Source organism: Pyrenophora tritici-repentis, chromosome 1, assembly GCF_003171515.1.
Source record: "Pyrenophora tritici-repentis strain M4 chromosome 1, whole genome shotgun sequence".
Lineage (NCBI taxonomy): Eukaryota > Fungi > Ascomycota > Dothideomycetes > Pleosporales > Pleosporaceae > Pyrenophora > Pyrenophora tritici-repentis.
The window spans coordinates 9,360,456-9,379,394 of NC_089390.1; the positions used below are offsets into that span (position 1 = coordinate 9,360,456).

Sequence of the window (18,939 nt, forward strand, 5' to 3'; positions counted from 1 at the left end):
TCGCAAGCATCTGGCTGTTTCCGACATTCCGATGACTCTCGGAACCGGAAAAGTACTTACCCCTCACCACCTTACCACAATGACCGGCCTTCCTTCCTTGTATCAAACAAAATGACGTCCCACTTGACTACCACCAGATAACTGGACCCTTCTCCGCGATTAGCCGATGCGGCTTCAGACGGCAGGGTCCACGCGAAGTATGCTGTCGCGCGTGGGAGATAATAGGGTTTTGGCTCTCCAAGCAACCACCTTCTGTTTACACACTGACACGCCGACACCATGGCAGACATTCCAAGAGAAGAGCTAGATGAAATCTACGCGTTTGCGGTACAATTGGGGAAGGCGGCGGGGAAGATGCTCATGGACGCAGCGCAGATAAGAATCGACGGCGGAAGCGACATGAAGCAAGAGAAGGAGCATGTGCAAAAGGAGAATGCTGTCGACCTAGTTACAGAAACCGATGAGAATGTAGAAGCTTTCATCAAGAATCAGATAGCGGACAAGTACCCCTCACACAAGTACGCAGTCAGTATACCGCGAAACTGGTCTATAGTGGCTAACTGAGCCAGGTTCGTGGGCGAAGAATCCTACAGCAAAGGGTCTTCACGCGACTACCTCATCGACACCTCACCTACATGGTGCGTCGACCCGCTCGACGGAACAGTGAACTATATCCACCTTTTCCCCATGTTCTGCGTCAGCATCGCCTTTATCCATAAGTCTAAACCACTCATCGGAGTCATCTACGCCCCTTTTACCAACCAGTTCTTCTCTTCGTGCGCTGGCCGCGGCGCGTTCTTCAACGAGACACAACGCTTGCCCTTGATGCGTAACCCAATACCACCAATGCCGGAGAAGGCGCCCAGTGGGTGTATCTTCAGCTGTGAATGGGGGAAGGATAGGAGGGATGTGCCGGACGGCAATATGCATCGCAAGATTGAGAGTTTTGTGAATATGGCAGCTGAGATTGGGGGACGCAAGGGGAGAGGTGGGATGGTACATGGAGTGCGTAGTTTGGGGAGTGCGACCCTGGATTTGGCTTATGTGGCTATGGGTGCGTTTGATATCTGGTGGGAGGGTGGCTGCTGGGAATGGGATGTTGCGGCTGGGATTGCGATTTTACAAGAAGCTGGGGGTTTGGTTACGACTGCGAATCCGCCGGTGGATTGGGAGAATGCGCATATTGAAGAGGCTAGGTTGGGGAGTCGACTGTATTTGGCGATTAGGTGAGTACAGGTTTGCAAGAGAATTACGATTGAGAAGTATGCTGACAGGCGAATGCAGACCAGCGGGACCATCCGCGACGGAAACAGGACGGCAGAGCCAAGAAAGGACAGTGAGGGAAGTATGGCGACGAGTACGCAATCTAGATTACTCACGCCCCGGATCATAGCACTTCTATGCATTGCATTTCCAAGTTACAATCTATGTCTGATTGATTTTTCATTTCTTTTTACAACTTCGCCTCATTCATCTTCTTCGCAATAGCCTCCTGAACCTCCACCACCGGTAAATCCTTAACCTCCCTCCCTGTCCAATACCGATCCTGCTCCAGCCCCTGATATATTAACGCCTCGGTCCCCAACACAACCTGCCACCCCGCATTCTTACTGATCTCTGCAATCTCCGTCCATGTCGTCGGGTGATAGCACATCTCCAACAAAGCACCTTTGTGTTCTTTTTGCAGAAAACACTCCAGCACTCGTCTCGCCTCAACCTCCGCAGGCGTCGACGGTGTGAAATTAGGTACGCAAGCTACGATAGCGCCTACGGCTTCTAGTTTCTGGGCTTCTTCGACGGTGGCGACGTGGCGGAGCGAGGAGCCGTAGCCGCGGGTTGTACATTCGTTTATTACGGCTGTGACTTCTGCTGCGTCTCTGTTTATCTATCGCATTGTCAGCAAATATGCCTTTCTCCCCGCCATCTCTTCCTTTCTGCTTTTGGAGAAATTGTAAACTCACCAAATAAATCTCCCCAACACCCATCCACTTCCTCAACGCATAAACCGCACTCCTCGCCGCCCCACCCCCACCCACCACAATCGCCGCCCTCCCCTCATACAACCCCTTCTCCACATTCTGTCTAAACGCCTCCCTAATCCCCACAACATCCGTATTCGTCCCCATATATCTCCTTCCGCCCTTTTCATCCTCCTCAATAAACAGCGTATTCACAGCGCCAACATCGCGGCCTTCCTCTGTTAGCCCGTCGAGGTGCGGTAAAATGGCTACTTTGTGCGGCATTGTTATGGAGGCGCCGTAGAATTGCGGGTCGCGGATTAGACGTAGGAAGAGGGGGATGTCAAGGGACTCTAGGGGGTGTTGGGCCCACGGGAGCGAGAGGGAGGCGTAGACAGTTGCGTGCAAGAGGGGCGACATGGAGTGGGTTATTGGGTGGCCGAAGAGGTAGCCATGGCGGGTCTTGGGGTCCGGGGATGGGAGGGGTGTTGGACTGGACATTTTGGATGTTTGGGCGAAGATGGTCTTGCGATGGCGGAATTGGGAGGGCGCTGTATTCGTTTGAAGTCGTTGGATATTCGAAGAGACGGGGAGTACGTGATATGCGAAGAATGGCAGCTGCTGATTAGTGCCGTCGTCGCGCAACAGGCAATCGGGCTTTTAAAGGGACAAGGAACGCAATTATAGGATGGTACGGGTAGGTATTGCTCAAGAAATTATGGGAATTGGAGAAATCCAGTATGGACCCAGGGCCGGTATACAACACCGCGTCCCCCACATCAGCCTAACCCATCATCATCCTCCCAGCACCATACTCCACACCAAAATCCCCTCCCCCCGTTCCCCGTCCCTCACACGCGCCAAAACTCCGGAAAAAGTCATATCGCGCATTATGCAAACAACGCGACTCGGCCCGATGTCATCGAAGAAACTAACCCAGTAACCATCCATCCAATCAGCACCCCCATCGTCAACGACCATGCCTCGCGTATAAATGCGCTTCCGGGCCCTTCGCACCAATGCAGTGTACCCGCACTCCTAACGAGTGCACTAGGAGGCCTGCACTGTCGTAAAAATTCAAAATGTCTGGGGCTAGGGGAGCCTGGCCACAACGTGCGCTTGCTTTGCTTGTCCCGGGGACGTTCACTACGAGCGCGTTCATGGATTCTTCCGGGGAAAAGCAGCCAAGTCCTGTCAGCAGCCCATCAAGTATGTTCGCCGATGGTGCCAATGACTTGGTAGCGGGAATCCTGCTTGACCGTTTTTGGTGTCTCTCCCTGGGGTGGTTCTGTGGCGTTTTTCTTTACGTCCTTTTTCTCCACATACTCCGCAAAATAGCACGTTCCGTTTTCGCGGAGTCATTTTCGAAGACGGGGGTGCGAGAGCGGGGAGGGGGCCTGCTGGTATATAGATGTACGATTTCATCTTCGTTTCTACCTTGTTTTGAACGTTTTTTTTGTTTCTTACACTTTTTTCCGTCGCCACGAGATACGTTGTGCGCGACTTGGTTCAGCACCTTTGTTTAAACCCAATTCCGCAGTGCTTGCCTACCTAACTACCCCGTTTGAGGTGGTCATTGGGCTTTGAGAAGGTCGCCATGGGTCTTCTTACCCTCGTTGAGGATCGGCCTACGCCAAAGGCTGTGTACAATTGGCGTGTGTATACGGCGGCGAGTGTCGCATCGTGGGCAGCTTGTATGATCGGTTACGACAGTGCTTTTATTGGGACGACGTTGGCTCTTCCGTCTTTTGCAGAGGAATTCAAGTTTGCGGAGATGAGCAAGGCACATCTTAACTTGACAAAGGCGAATATTGTCTCCGTGTACCAGGCGGGTGCTTTCTTTGGCGCGTTTGGAGCGTATGCTTCCAGTCATTATATTGGGAGAAGGAAGTCGCTGATTCTTTGGACTTTGATCGTGAGTCATCTTGATGGACATTTTTACGATATCGTGGACTGATTGTGTTTTGTGATTAGTTCATCATAGGCGCTGGCATGATGCTTGGTGCTAATGGTGACCGCGGTCTCGGCTTGATTATCGGAGGGCGTGTCCTAGCAGGCCTTGGTGTAGGTGGATGCAGTAACATGGTTCCGATCTACATCTCCGAACTTTCACCACCAGCCGTTCGTGGACGATTAGTCGGTATTTATGAGTTGGGCTGGCAGGTGGGAGGCCTTGTGGGTTTCTGGATCAATTACGGACTAGAGCAGACCATGGCACCCTCCCACAAGCAATGGATCATTCCTTTTGCTGTACAGCTGATTCCCGCTGGATGCTTGTTGATCGGCGCGGTCTGGATGCGAGAGTCGCCGCGTTGGTGCTTATCAAAGGGCAGACGCGAACAAGCGCTCAAGGACCTGTGCTGGATCCGAAATCTTCCTGAAGACCACCCCTACATCATGGAGGAACTTGAGGCTATAGACGCCCAAGTCGAGCACGATAGGATTACCGTTGGTCCTGGTTTCTGGAAGCCGTTCGCGGCGCTCAAGCAACGCAAGGTTCAGTACAGGCTGTTCTTGGGAGGAATGTTGTTCCTATGGCAGAATGGTACGTAACTCCATCAACTCCATCTATATAGGAGAGATACGAGTCTTCTCTACATGTAGAACTTTTTACTGACATCAATCAGGCTCCGGTATCAACGCCATCAACTACTACTCACCCACAGTCTTCAAGTCCCTCGGCGTAACCGAAGGTTTCCTCACCACCGGCATCTTCGGCGTCGTGAAGACAGTCCTGACGATTTTTTGGCTTCTATACCTGATCGATCGCCTCGGCCGCACCAAGCTCCTCATGTTGGGCGCTCTGGGAGGATCCCTCTGCATGTGGTACATTGCCGCATACATCAAGATTGCCGACCCAGCAAACAACCCAAGCAGGGACGGCAAGCTAACCTCAGGAGGAATTAGCGCGGTTTTCTTCTTCTACCTCTGGACAGCGTTTTACACACCTTCATGGAACGGAACGCCGTGGGTCATCAACAGTGAAATGTATTCGCAACAGGTATGTACAAAGATCCCAAAAGACAGCTCAGTTACTGACTCATTTTACAGACTCGCAGTTTAGGCCAAGCGTGCGCCGCGGCGAATAACTGGTTTTGGAACTTCATCATCTCGCGCTTTACGCCTCAGATGTTTAGCACCATGGGTTATGGCGTATACATGTTCTTTGCCTGCCTCATGTTGCTATCGATTCCTTTTGTGTAAGCCTCACTCTCTGTATTCTCTGGCTCGGTTGTCATTACAGTTCACTAACACTCAACAGCTTCTTCCTTATCCCGGAGACCAAAGGTATCCCGCTGGAGCGCATGGACGAGCTCTTCGATATGCGACCTACGTACCGTGCGCACCCGCTGCTTTTGGAGAGATTGAAGGAGAATGAGGATGTAAATGTTGTTATTAGGGATGAGAAGGCGAAGGGCGAGCATAATGAAATGGCTTGAGTGCCGCTTGCAGGCTCCGGTCCGGGATAGACGCAGTACTGGGTGCTGATGACTCTGTGACTGCCATGTATCTGTACCACCTTTTGCTTTAGCTTATAAATTGAGATACCCATATGAACTCACGCACTGTCTGTCTTCTTTCCCATACTTGGTGACTTGACCCTCCGAGACTTGATTCATAGTCGTTATAGTAAAGGTCGTTGAACACATCTCTTATCTATCCCTGGAAACCTCAAATGAGTCCCTCTCCAATGTTTGAAGTCATATGGAGCCCTGCCTCGACGGTCGAAAGTACTGGTCCACTTCCCCATGTACAGCCAGTCACGTGACCCACAACACCGACCACCACAGCAGCGCATACATTCATATCCCTATACTATACGTAACAAAATACTACTCTATAAGGGTCTGAGAAAGTATCCGAACATACACATGCGTCTACAACCCTCCCCGTCACCCAAAATTCGCAGTTGCCAAATCGGGTAATGTGCACCACCCATCGATAACTGCAGAAAAATCTGATTATTTATGATCTGACTTATATCGCTGTTACAATTAATGAAGCGGATAAAGTGCTTCTATTTATCGATAATTTTGAAAGAATCAGATCAGAATTGCGTTTGGGCGGTCACTCACCATTTTTGATCGTCATCCCCAAATCGGGTAATATGCACCACCCATCGATGTCCGCAGAAAAATCTGATTATTTATGTTTTTATTCTTTTCACTGTCACAGCTAACGGAACACATAAAGTACTTCTATTTATCGATGGTTTTGAAAGAATCCGATCCGAATTGCGTCTGGACTGTCCCTCGCATTTTTTGATCGACCACCCCAAATCGGGTAATATGAACACCACCCATCGATGTCTGCAGAAAAATCTGATTTATCGTGATTTTACTTTTTCTCTTGTCGCAATTATCGAAGCGGATAAAGTCATTCTACCCTTCAATAATTTTAAAAGTATCTGACCCTGATTGCGTTTGGGCTCTCCCTCGTCTTTTTTTATCTTGCCCCCCAAATCGGGTAATAGGCACCACACCACCCATCGATCACTGCAGAAAAATCTGACTATTGACGATTGTACTTTTTCACTTATCACAGTTATCGAAGCGGATAAAGTTCTTCTACCTACCGATAGTTTTAAAAGTCTTTGACCCAAATTGTGCTAGTGCTTTCCCTCGTACTTTTTGACCGTCCTCCCCCCATCCCAACCCCAACCCCCAGAAACCAAATTACCCAGCCCGCACACCACCCCAGCCTCCGCCGACCTCGCATATCGCCCCGGAGCTGCCAAGGCAGCCAGAGCTCCCCATGTTAAATCGCGGCAAACAAGGGTGTAAAGACTTATCCCTTGGGTTTAGCGTGGAAAGTGGTAGCGTCATGAGTGTGCCAGTGCTTTGTCAGTGCTTCATGACGGCACTGCACGGTTACGAAAGGCATAGCGTGTTTTAAGATGCAGTTGGATGTTCTTTTCCAGACTTATTCCTGCGTGAGAGAGGTGGGGTGGTAGGAGGGTAAATGTAGGGTATGCGGCATAAGGCGGGAGGTGATGGAGATGGAGGTGTGGATAAGAGTGGATAGGCGGTTGTGGACGGTCTTGGGGATGGATGGGGGTTAGATAAGACGGGTGTTTGATAGATATTTCTTATTGAGAATGCACTCTTTATTGCTATTCATGCTTACAGCTTAATCTACTTATGGGAACGATTTTGTCGCAGAAACCACGTCTTGAACACACTTCTTCACACGCAAACTCCCATCGCGATAGTCAACATGCCATGCCGCTCAGCCATCTCCTCCATGTCGCTAGGTCGGTGCTATGCGGGCCATAGTCTAAATCACAAGCTCTCCATGGCCGCAAAACACGGCTTGGAAGGCATCGAGCTCTTCTACGAGGACCTGGTCGATCACGCTGGTTCAGATTCACCAGCTGCTTTACTGGCAGGCGCTGCTTCAGTCCGCGATCTCTGCTGCTCCTTAAGTCTCGAGATTGTATGTCTTCAGCCATTCATGCACTATGAAGGACTTCTGGATCGCCAAAGACACGCCGAGCGGATCGAAGAGATGAAACTTTGGATGAAGCTAGCACATGTTCTCGGTACAGACTTGATACAAGTTCCTTCATCGTTCCTCCCGCGTGATCAACTCTCTTCCGACATCGATTTCATCGCCAGTGATCTCCGGGAGGTGGCGGAACTGGGGCTGAAACAGACACCAGTGATCCGTTTCGCATACGAGAGTCTGAGTTGGGGCACAGTAGTGGACAAATGGGAAGTATGCTGGGATATTGTATCGCAAGTCGACCGACCAAATTTCGGCATCTGCCTCGATAGCTTCAATATCCTGGGCAGGATATACGCGGATCCAACATCAGAAACAGGCATGGTATATGGGGCCGAGCAGGAAGTGCGGGACTCTATATGCCGACTTGTTGATCGCATCAAGCCGCACAGGGAAAAGATTTTTTTCATTCAAATTGTTGATGCTGAGCGCCTTACACAGCCCTTACTTCCTGGTCACCCATTTTACAATGCCGAGCAACCAGCTCGCATGTCCTGGAGCAGGAATTGCAGGCTCTTTTACGGCGAGACAAAACGCGGCGCGTACTTGCCAGTCAAGGACGTCACACATGCCATAATCAAGCAGATTGGGTTTGACGGCTGGGTCAGCATGGAATTGTTCAATCGCGTTATGAACAGGACAGACGAGACTGTAGTGGAAGAGTTGGCGGAACGCGCTGGGGCTGCATGGAACAAGATACGATGCGACTTGGCGCTTGATACAGCCACAAATGATCGCTCAGAGCATGAAGGAGGGCCTGAGCACTTTGTCAGGGAGCCTGAACTTGCGCGTTTGTAAAAGCTTGGAAGAAACAAATCGCGCTTTGCTTTTCAATGATCTTTACAACAATCTAGATACCCTTATTAGTGCCTTTATGCACAGTTAGACTTAGAATTCACTCCACCTTTAGTCAGGAGCGTCGACCTTGGCATGTATGGACCTTCACTTCCTTCGCTTGAGATGATTTACGTCTGCACATCTCGACTGTAAGGAAGGAAACCAAGACTCTTATCACTGTCCTAAACCAACACGGCTGAGCTTAAACACAGTCTCCTCTCAGCTAGCCTCATAGAATGCATTGAGTGGAAACTGTGGAGAGTCCTCGCTGTTATTCATACCAACTTGAGACGATGTGGGCATGAAGCGGCTCGGATCTGCTGCTAAGAGGTCGGCCATGCTGACATTCGATGAGAATCCCAGGTTCTCCATGAACTGTGGCTGGTTTTGTAGCTTCTTGGCACCATGTTCTGAAGCAAAATCATCGAGAAAGCTTCCTAGATCTCCGGATACCAAAGTATGATACGGATCGTTCGGGTCCAGAAATGAGCTAGTCACCGCATGTTCGAATGGATTTTGGCTGAGTGGGGGCGGGTGTTGCACCTGCGCGGTCGCACGCATATCTGGTAGCATGTTTTCGAGTAATGAAGATGTAACGGCCTGTTGATGGAAGCGCTCTGGAAAGGGTCCACCAATTTGAGACGCATAGGATTGTGGAGATGTTTGCATCATGCCAGACGCGCTAGGTGAAGCATCTTCCACGGAGTGCGGTGTTGTTTGCAGATTGTTGACTGCGTCTTGGGAGACCTTGCACGTCTGATCAAAGGCCACCAACGATCTGCACATCCGAGCGTGTGTCATCTGGTCCAAAGTCAACCTCAAGCTGCTTCTCTTAACCTGCTGTAATAGACAAGCGATTATGGGAGGGGCTCGTGAAGTACCGAGGCGCTCTAGTGTACTCAATACGTCTAATATTTGATCCAACCAGGCCTGAGAAGGGACTAGAGCAAAAGCAGTGACGAGATATGTAAGTCGCAGCAGCAACGCAGGTGGTGTCAGAGGAGTAGCAGTAGCGTCTTTACGGATATGATCAAGTTTTTGTGGTAGCGAGGACTTCCACATCTCAAGGCGACTGATCATTTCGTGAAGGAAGTTTGGTGCTGTCTGCCGCCGTGTCGTACTCCCAAGGATATCCACGAGCTCTAGACAAGCATTAAAAGAACTCAATGCTAGTGTTGGTGAATTTGACTGTCGCGTTATGCCGAGGCTAAGTTGGCCAACCCAGGGCTGCCATTCCTCCATACCGTCCTCCTCTATTGTTCCTATCCACCCTAGATCTGCTCTTTCAAGATACGGGCGACGTTTCAACTGTAGAGAAAGTAGATTATCAAGCATGAAACAGCTCGATAAGACATTCTTTCGGCGCGGCACAATCACCTCCGAGGATTCGGTCAGTGTGAAAAAGATCCGCAACGCAGCACCAACAAGTTGCCAAGCAGCCCCAAACAAGCCCCTGCTAATGTTGAACACGGAAAGATTGAGGAGAGCCTTGACATGATCAAGCTCGAATTTTCCCAACTCATTTGGAATAAGAAGTCTGGCAGTGTTGTAAAGTTCTTCAGGTGACGCGTTTGGACGATGCTCGCCCGCAAAACTGTAGTCCTCTTGAGTAGCGCCAACTGCAAGTATGCTCCACATTTCAGCATGACTCCCGGAGCTGGACATATCACAAGCAAGAGCCAGTCCCTGCTCAGGATATGAGTAAGATAGCTTTAAAACTTCCAGTTTATCTGCAATAGGAAGCCAACATTGTGTATATGTGAAATATGTTTCAATGAGTTTCCAACATTCCGAAGGCAGCGGGGTGAGTTTTGGTGGGCGCAGATTGTCCTGTGGATGCTGGGCATAGAGGTCAGGCAGTGATGGTGGAGCCATAACGTGTGGCGTGAACCCTGTACCGCTGTTCCATGAAGTCTATTAGTGTTAGCGCTTGTGAACATTCTTCCTCCCATGTTCTTACCGATGAATACGATTGAGTATCTGCAGTCATACGGAGAAGACTCGCATCCTCCGTATCGACCTCGCTATCCTCATCAGAACTCGGTGGCCTATCATTTCCCGTCCCTATCAGCTCGCCAGATAAAGCTTTGGTAACGTCCCTGCAGAACCTGCTCTTATTCCAGCTCTTGTGCAATTGATTGGACTCTTTCGTGCCCCTCGCAAGCAATACGGTATTGATTTGGGCTAACTGATTGTACGCCAAGACTTCCATTTCAGGATTCTGTTGAAAGACATAAGCCAACGTCATCTCGAGACTGCGTATATATCCGGGCTGTAATCCACGCTTCTTGGGTGTTGAGGTGTAGGTACAGGTCCGCTTGTTCTCGACACATGGCATGCAAGTCGGCTGGTTCGCATCGCATTTTTCGCGAGCAGTTCGACATTGGTCACAGGCCCTTGAAACCCTGAATCGTTTCACCGGGCCATCTTGTGAAGCCAAACGGCGTTTTTCTTGGTTTTGCGTTGGCATAGGAAGTGCTTTGCGCGAGAAAGCACGTTGGCTCTACAAAAAGCCTTGCCAACAGAGGAAACTGACGTTCATTCGGATGCTGCGTGTCTAGACATGTTCCAAGAATGTTCCTTACTGACGAAGCCATGGGTTGACCGACTCGAGTAGTGTGGGGAAAGTTGAGGAAGCAGGATAAAGTTTTATCCCGACTAAAAGCGGGGATTGCCGCTGTCACGTGGCTCGCTAAGACACCGTCGCTGCCAATGTTAGCACGCTCTGTCAATGCTGTCGACACGTCTTGATCACGAATTCGAATTGCGATACTGTAAGCCATGGTCTCCGCAACGGCTGGTACAAAACGCACATTTGCCACCATGAGCAGCGACAGCAGAACCAAGGATGGCCGGGCTTCACTACCAACGCCGTCTCCGCCGGCCTCCAAACAACGAAGTCTACCAAATTCGGCAAGGTCAACACCAGGACCGGCACAGTATGAATGTCGGAGAATATTCGACCCGAGAGCGTCTATAGTACTTCTCGGGATGCATGGGACCGGCAAAGCAACATTGGCTATGATGGCTTCGGTAGCCACCCAGAGAAGGGTGATAGACATGGAGAGTGTATTCCAAAGTGCGACTGGATTTTCAACAACCGCATATCGAAAGCAATTTGGGTCATCAAATAGGAGTCTCAGACAAGAAGAAGTCCTCCGCGATACACTCCAAACTCACAGCAAAGGCGCAATCATCGTTTGCAATGGAAGCTTTCCTTTAGACAATAGCAGCCAAGCCCTTCTTCGCGAATTCTCAACATCACACCCGGTCATTCACATCACACGTGACCTTGCAAGTGTGCAAAAGTATCTCGATACTGAAGAATCCAAAGTCCGGGAACTGCTCGCTCTCAGTACCCCGGTGTTCCGACGGTGTTCAAACTACGAGTTCTACAACATTTCCGAAACCAATGCTGCACATCTCTCAGTTGCTCCTGCACATCAGCCATCCGTTCCCGCTTTCTTAACACTCAAAAGAGCAGAGAGAACGTTTTTCAAATTTCTGGCTCTAATCCTATCTCCGCAAAACACACATCGCGAGCTCAACGACGCACCTACGCTGGACCCAGGCCACTTTCCGCTCTCCTATGTCGATTTAGAACTGAGAAACTACACTTGTGCCGTTCAAGTGCAGCTTTCAGATCTTACCCCTGAGGATGTCGACATTGAGGAAATCGAGTTTGGCTGCGACGCGTTCGAGATTGTTGTCAAACCTGCACAGCTCACGGCAGAGTATGCAGAGGATATCAGCAAGAGTATTTTCAGAGTCAGGAGAAGCACGGTAACTCCGATAATATACCACGCCATGCCGCCTCCAGCAAACTCGAGCTACTCGACGACATCGTACCTCGCAAACATGTGGTATGGCCTACGCATGGCGCCTGAATTTGCCACTGTAGACCTAACAATGGACGAAGAGCTTATCCGAGCGATTGTAGCTTCAAGAGGTTCAACAAAAATCATCGGTCACCTACACGCGGCAATGGATTGGTATGACGTCTTCTGGCTCGAAAAGTACGACACAGCAATGCGTTTGGGCTGCAGTCTGGTCCGCTTTACTCGTCCCGCCAACTTCATGGACGACAACGCTGCTATTCAATCCTTCCGTAACACCATATTTGCAAAGTCTCAACGAATACCAATGATATGCTACAACACAGGCCGGGCCGGACGTCGCTCCGCATGCTTCAACAACGTCCTCACTCCAGTGATACCAGAAAAGTTGAGAAAGCTCTCAGATTTCGAATCCAGAGCGGAGCAAAATCCCGAAACCTCGTGGCTCACCGTAACAGAAGCTACACACATCCTATACGCCTCCTTCACATACGACCCAATGGAGTTCTACATCATCGGCGCAGCCGTATCCTACAGCCTTAGCCCAGCCATGCACAACGCCGCCTACCAAGCCTGCGGCATGCCCCACCACTTTTCCCTCCTGCAAACCACAACCCTCGACGACTCAGTCCGCCAAATGCTCCTCCGCCCAAACTTCGGCGGCACAGCTATCAGCCAGCCCTTCAAAGTCGCCGCTATATCCCTCACTCACACTCTAACCCGGCACGCCCGTGCCATTGGTGCAATAAACACACTCCTCCCCATTCGCCATCTCAACCCCGACGGCAGCATTCCCTCGGCCGACGGCGTAGAACTCTACAAAGAACGAAACCAATCCGGTCCTGTCAAGGCCCTACTAGGAGACAACACCGACTGGATCGGAATCCGGTCTTGTATCCGACGCGGACTTTCCCCGGCCAACGCCGTGCGTCCTTCCACAACATCCGGCCTCGTCATCGGCGCGGGCGGCATGGCACGAGCGGCCATCTACGCAATGTTACAACTAGGAATCAAACACATCATCATCCACAACCGCACCTTGACCAACGCAGAGAAACTAGTAGAATACTTCACCCACCTCACAACTAGTCCAACGGCTTCTTCCCTCTTCCCTTCTTTCGTTCAATCTAATATCCCGCCTACGTTTACTATCCTCCCACATCCTACCTCCCCTTGGCCACCTGCAACGCAACCAGCTACTGTAATCGTCTCTTGTATACCTACACACCCCATCGCTACATCAGCCTCCAGCTCGCCCGCTCCTGCTCCGGCGTTCACGCTACCCCGCCATTGGATGCAGAGTCCCTCTGGCGGCGTAGTTATTGAACTTGCGTACCGCACGCTTAACACGCCGTTGACGCGCCAGGTGCGCGAGGAAGCGGGTAAATCGTGGATTTGTCTCGATGGATTGGATTTGTTGCCTGAGCAGGGGTTCGCACAATTTGAACTTTTTACGGGGAAGAGGGCGCCGAGGCGCGTTATGAGGGAGGAGGTGCTGAGGTGTTGGAGGGATGAGTGGGGGAGGGGGGATGTGGGGATGGTGAGGAGGCGGTTGGAGGGGTTGGGGGGCAGGGAGGTTTGAGGGGAGTGGGGTTGGTTGAGTTGATGGGTTTAGGGGTTTAAAAGGGGATATAGGGGACTTGGGGAAGATACCCTTTCTAACTTGTTCTCATTTACGGTTAGATACATGTGGTTTTGTACATTGTCAGTTTTGGCAAGTCAAGCAACCACGTTTCTTTCCATTCATGTCTGTAGTGGTACAAGATTCACCATAGTTCAATACATGAGCGACTACACGTAGTAACACGCTATTCCCCAACCAGTCATCGCAAGGTTCAAAAACAGGTGTGGGCATATTGGAAGAGGAGACCAGAGCTAGTAAAATACTTCATAATATGGGTATCCACTCAAGTCTTTTCATCTTTACAACTGAATATCAACAGCAGACCCTACACAATGAACCCAACCCGCCCCCAACGTTCCATAAAAGAACGCCCAACACTCTTCAAAGAAAGTACTCAGCAGACTTGTTATAGGAACCGCGCACAGAGGAATTCGTAAAAGGGCCATTCATGAGACCCAATTCTCTCGCCGCGCTTTTATCCCTACTCTCCTTGTCCTAAAGGAAGTAATCGGCCACCGGTTTCTTGGCCGGCATGCCACGGGAATCCTGGGGCGCCGCCTCAAAGACACGATACCTTCGACCGGGGCCATCTCTGTTCTTCTGGAAACTATCGTTGAGCATGGAACTAAGTCTACGCTCGCCGTTGGGCCCGACGTTGGAGCCTAGGACCCAGCCGCCACCACCACCGGCTCGGTCGCCGTTTGATCGCCGTTGGAAACCGGCGTTTGAGCCGTCTTCGCCGAGCTCGAGGATGGCGGCTACGTTGCCGCATCTGTAGCAGTAGTTTGGCGCTGACCAGACGGTGACGATGGTGGAATCGAACATTTCTTTGAAACCCTCCATGACGAGTTGGTGGGCTCGTGCGATGAGGCTAAGGTCGTTTTTGTGATTGAATGTTTTGACAATATCTGCACCAAATAAAAAGCCTGCACCGCGCGGTGACAAGCCCCAACCGTCAATTTCATCGGGGTCTGACCAAAGTAGGTCGCACATGGCTCCTTCGTGAGGCACCTCTTGTTTCCGGTCGAGGAGTCTGATCTTATCAACGGAGTCGACGAGGGGCGAAAGACCGCCGTGCACGCATAAAATGGCCCCTGTGTCGTTGCGAGATGAGCCGTTGGCGGACGAGGTTGCGCCCGTACCGGCTGGTCCGACACGTCCAGGCGTTGGGGCGACGGGAGAAGAGGAACCCATGTTTGCGCTGACCTGAGAAGCAGCACTGGATTGGGAGTCGGAATTTCGTGCATAGCGGTACATGATCTCGCCATTGGCGTTGAGGGTCTCGATCTCGATATCCTGGTCGATATCAGGCATGCTGTCGGCGTTGCTGCTGTCTGCGATAGGTCCATCGGTGGGTTGGAGAGATGTCGCAGCACCTTGGACTAGGGCGCCGAGGGCTAGGTAGTCGAAGACTTCACAGCAGTACCTGGGATTCTCAGCGCTGTTTCAGAAGAGTGCATGATATATCCAAAACCTACCTCCATACGTTTGCGCTTCCATACTTCCTGAGACATTCATCATAGAAGCCGTATACTGTTGTAATCTGCCGTGATTCGTGGTTGCCTCGGATGAGCGTTATGCGGTCTGGGTATCGGACTTTGAGACACAAGAGGAGGAGGAAAGATTCGAGTGAGTAGAAACCGCGATCAACAAAGTCGCCTATAGTAGTCAGCGGTTGTGTTTGGTGGCGTGACAAGAGCTATCTCATACCCATGAATAGGTAGTTTGTGTCTGGCACGTCTCCACCAACGCGGAATAGCTCCATGAGGTCATGAAACTGTCCATGGATATCACCGCATATCTGAGAAAAGCATGCGATCAGTTATATCCATAATCTGAGTTTGGCGGGGCGCATACCGTCACGGGCGCATCCACGCCTACTACATTACCTTCTTCAATCAGCAGCTCGCGTGCCTTGTAGCATAGCTCTCGGACCTGGTTTTCGGGTATCGGACGACATGCGCGGAGCTGCTGGATGGCTCTGCGATGCAAGTCAGTCCCTTGCTTTGCGCGATTTCCACTAGACTGAGTGTGTATCCATACTTGTCGAGGTCGCTACCACCTGCACTCATTGTAGCGATATGCCCTATGTGCCCGCACGGGGCTTTCTAAGGTGGCGAAGGTATTTGTGACACGACCAGGTATTCAATCGTTCCGTTACCTTGATAGCTATTGAGAGGGTAGAAACTCGTCGGCGCGAATTATGTCGTTGGTGGCGATACGCGTATGATGCGTTGTAGATTGCAAGGCTGTGAATCCAATATTCGCGTAGTGCTGTCTCTCGAATTCTAGGCTGTATTTACCAAGCGATATAATGCTGTGTACGTTTGTTTGTCGACAGTATGATTGTGATGTAGAGGACTGGGCGACCCACTGCGGGCATGCCGACGTGCAGGGATCTTGGACGTGCAGCTAGCTTGGCTGTCGTCGTCAATGTTCACTCCACCAAAAGTCCATCACCACCCCCGACCCCGCGTCTGCACCTCCCCCACACCCACAGTTGCTCGAGGCGCATCAATTGACACAGTATGCTCGTCTCCAGCGACTTTGAGTCTACGAAAAGCGACTGATATCTCGATAGGCCCAGTAATGCCTCGGCAATCCACTCTCTAATTCTCAACCCGCACATAAAAATGCCTCCTCACCTCCATCCGCGGTCGCGCATGACGACTTCGCTCTTTACTACCACTCTCATGGTCTCATTCCTGGTTGTTGCCGCACCACATCTCATACCGTGTCCAGTGGACCCGCGCACGCTTGCCGACTCCGCAGACCCCACGGGAGAAAGGAGGAGACGGAGGCGGAAGTTACCAGAAGATGAGACATGCAACGACATCATGAGAGAGGAGCGACGGCGGAGGATGTTACTTGAGGAGAAACTTGCGGCCAGGAGAGAGTGTCCGGTGCCGAAGCCTGGTGGGCTGATCGGACAAGTACTAGGCGTACAGAAGGAGGGCGACGAGGAAGAGCCAAGGCTGTCCATTATGCAAAGAGTCGAGAAGACCATATGTCAGCCTTGGGGAAAGGACGACAATCAATAACAGGAGGTTCGGCGCAAGCAATTTACACATAAACGGACCAGGTGGGAATATACGACGCTTCGTCTGGCAGGCTACAACTTCACTGCATACCAATATCTGTATATATCGCATGAGTATGTATATGCTGAAACCAACCGCCTCAAACGCACGGCTACAAGCGCACGACCAGCCCCTCGTGGTGTAAGATATCTAGCGATTAGTACGCGTTCTATTTTTCTCTATCAAATAACTCCCCTCTTAGTTTCCAGTGGGAGACACCGATTCATTTAGTGCTCTAAAGACAGTGCGCAACAAAGAACGTGATCGCGTGTCGATAGCGTGAATACACTACGTCATCCAACCACGCGAACCACCACCCTTCAGCACCATCTCATCTCCCAACACAACACAAAATCCATCCCAAACCCCAACCCTCCAAACCCACCCCCTCGGCCATGCCATCCAAACCCCTCACAAAAGCCCAACGAATGGCCTACCGCATCGGCCGCGGCGAAAAAAGCGTCCTAACATTCGAGCCCTACAAATCCGAGTTACTCCCCCTCTGGCGCTTCAAAACCGTGCCCATTGCCCAAAAGTCGTCCTCAGACATCTACGCCAAATACGTCGAATATAGGGACGCCGGCGACTTTGTTGGCATGGATATGGCGCGCAAGTTTCTGCAGATGGGCATGACGCGCGCTATGCGGTATGCGAATCATGCGGGCGGGAGAAAGTATAATAGAGCCACGGGCGAGGAGCTGGAAAAGAGTAAGGGGCATGAGGGGATGAGGGAGAAGAGGGAGGCGAGTGCTGTTTTTAGGGGCGTGTGGGAGAGGGTGAAGGGGGAGGAGGGGTATCTGGAGGGGAAGGAGGGTTTTTTGAGGGAGCAGAGGGAGTGGGATAGGGAGAAGAAGAGGGAAGAGAAGGGGGTGGAGAAGGAGGGAGGTGGGGTTAAGAGTGAGGGTAGTGATGTATAAGCGAGTTATTAGTTTAATAGATCTATTGATGTTAGTACATATGGTGAAGAGAAACAAGACACCGAGAAACGAAGGAAAAATCTCACCCAATGAATGACACATACCCAGGAACCCGTGCGGCAGGAATTCGGCTCACAAAAATAAGAACCCCTAACATCTCAACAATCCATCTCCACCCTCCACCATCCTTCATCCCTCCTTACTTCCGCGGAGCACATACACAACAACCAACCATCACACTGACGTCTTCCCGAGCTAAACCCCCGATCGGCTACCAAAAAAACCCCCCAACTACAACCAGGCCCGGGCCGATGGCGCATGTGCGGTGCGACTGAAATTAGCGAGCTGCATGCATATGTACGGATTTTCACAAACGTCAGTCTTACGAAAGGGAAGGAGGGGATGGCATTGCCACGTGGCATGGCATGGCTAACCGATATGGGGATTGAGATATGAGATCTTACTTGCAGCTAGCTTGCAGATTTATTGATGTATTGAGTGCAGTGTCGTGGTCCTACGTGTCCCGGGTACTGTACCTACAGAGCTACCGCCTATTCTTATTAGGAATAACGTATAGTTAGGGTAGATGTAAATGTGAATGTGAATGTACAAAGAGGTTGAGATCATGGAAAGGGAAGTGCATGTGCTCGTATCTCGCTCGTGCTCGCTAATATCAATCGTGCATAAGCGAATCCGGCTCCGTGAGTTAGGTAGAGCGAGCGAGCTATTCTTGGAACAAAACAAAGACGGTCTACGGAACTCCGTGTTCGGACTACAATACTTTTTACCATGTTTCCAAGATTTTCCCCTTTGGGAGGATGCAAGAATACCGAACGAGGTTCCCACTTAAGCCTTTTCACCGTCCCTGAAACATCATTAATAACTAACCAATATCCCTCTTTTAGCAATACCAAATCTTGCATGGTGTATCCTTACCCAACCTTACAAAAAACCAAAAAACCCATTCCATTCCAAGTTAGCCAACACCGCAGACCACAAAGGACATGAGCTACATACACACCCACTCACCCCTACCTACCCCCCCACTCCAAGACGAAAAAACCAATAACAACAAAACGTCGATTACGTGTGCTACCCCTTTGACTTACCCTGCTTACCCTCCCTCTCCGACTTAAACTACCGATCCTACTGATCTACAATACATACCAACCAGAGTCCGCA

At 50.8% G+C, this 18,939-nt stretch overlaps 9 protein-coding genes across 9 annotated transcripts; 6 read left to right on the forward strand and 3 right to left on the reverse strand.

Annotated features, from left to right (window-relative positions):
• Positions 1-279: 279 nt before the first annotated feature.
• On the forward strand, positions 280-1,393 carry PtrM4_036190 (SuhB, Archaeal fructose-1,6-bisphosphatase and related enzyme inositol monophosphatase family; the record flags this gene model as incomplete). The annotated part of the gene is made up of 3 exons (XM_001939423.2): positions 280-518; positions 570-1,226; positions 1,285-1,393. 3 exons carry the CDS (start codon positions 280-282, stop codon positions 1,391-1,393), a joined length of 1,005 nt encoding a protein of 334 aa, XP_001939458.2.
• Positions 1,394-1,453: 60 nt separating this feature from the next.
• PtrM4_036200 (AroE, Shikimate 5-dehydrogenase) lies at positions 1,454-2,459 on the reverse strand (the record flags this gene model as incomplete). Its single annotated transcript, XM_001939424.1, has 2 exons — positions 1,454-1,885; positions 1,962-2,459. The coding sequence occupies 2 exons, from the start codon at positions 2,457-2,459 to the stop codon at positions 1,454-1,456; spliced, it is 930 nt and encodes a 309-aa protein (XP_001939459.1).
• Positions 2,460-3,555: 1,096 nt separating this feature from the next.
• On the forward strand, positions 3,556-5,398 carry PtrM4_036210 (AraJ, Arabinose efflux permease; the record flags this gene model as incomplete). Its single annotated transcript, XM_001939425.2, has 5 exons — positions 3,556-3,873; positions 3,933-4,503; positions 4,586-4,959; positions 5,010-5,158; positions 5,221-5,398. 5 exons carry the CDS (start codon positions 3,556-3,558, stop codon positions 5,396-5,398), a joined length of 1,590 nt encoding a protein of 529 aa, XP_001939460.2.
• Positions 5,399-7,253: 1,855 nt separating this feature from the next.
• On the forward strand, positions 7,254-8,261 carry PtrM4_036220 (AP-endonuc-2 domain containing protein; the record flags this gene model as incomplete). The annotated part of the gene is made up of 1 exon (XM_001939426.2): positions 7,254-8,261. The coding sequence occupies one exon, from the start codon at positions 7,254-7,256 to the stop codon at positions 8,259-8,261; it is 1,008 nt and encodes a 335-aa protein (XP_001939461.2).
• Positions 8,262-8,519: 258 nt separating this feature from the next.
• Positions 8,520-10,548, reverse strand: PtrM4_036230 (quinic acid utilization activator; the record flags this gene model as incomplete). The annotated part of the gene is made up of 2 exons (XM_001939427.2): positions 8,520-10,214; positions 10,261-10,548. 2 exons carry the CDS (start codon positions 10,546-10,548, stop codon positions 8,520-8,522), a joined length of 1,983 nt encoding a protein of 660 aa, XP_001939462.2.
• Positions 10,549-11,123: 575 nt separating this feature from the next.
• Positions 11,124-13,718, forward strand: PtrM4_036240 (DHquinase-I multi-domain protein; the record flags this gene model as incomplete). The annotated part of the gene is made up of 1 exon (XM_001939428.1): positions 11,124-13,718. The coding sequence occupies one exon, from the start codon at positions 11,124-11,126 to the stop codon at positions 13,716-13,718; it is 2,595 nt and encodes an 864-aa protein (XP_001939463.1).
• Positions 13,719-14,255: 537 nt separating this feature from the next.
• On the reverse strand, positions 14,256-15,832 carry PtrM4_036250 (ApaH, Diadenosine tetraphosphatase and related serine-threonine protein phosphatase; the record flags this gene model as incomplete). The annotated part of the gene is made up of 5 exons (XM_066104143.1): positions 14,256-15,186; positions 15,239-15,419; positions 15,471-15,561; positions 15,618-15,741; positions 15,804-15,832. 5 exons carry the CDS (start codon positions 15,830-15,832, stop codon positions 14,256-14,258), a joined length of 1,356 nt encoding a protein of 451 aa, XP_065966345.1.
• Positions 15,833-16,393: 561 nt separating this feature from the next.
• PtrM4_036260 (uncharacterized protein) lies at positions 16,394-16,801 on the forward strand (the record flags this gene model as incomplete). Its single annotated transcript, XM_001939430.1, has 1 exon — positions 16,394-16,801. One exon carries the CDS (start codon positions 16,394-16,396, stop codon positions 16,799-16,801), a length of 408 nt encoding a protein of 135 aa, XP_001939465.1.
• Positions 16,802-17,235: 434 nt separating this feature from the next.
• On the forward strand, positions 17,236-17,757 carry PtrM4_036270 (DUF4385 multi-domain protein; the record flags this gene model as incomplete). The annotated part of the gene is made up of 1 exon (XM_001939431.1): positions 17,236-17,757. The coding sequence occupies one exon, from the start codon at positions 17,236-17,238 to the stop codon at positions 17,755-17,757; it is 522 nt and encodes a 173-aa protein (XP_001939466.1).
• Positions 17,758-18,939: the final 1,182 nt, after the last annotated feature.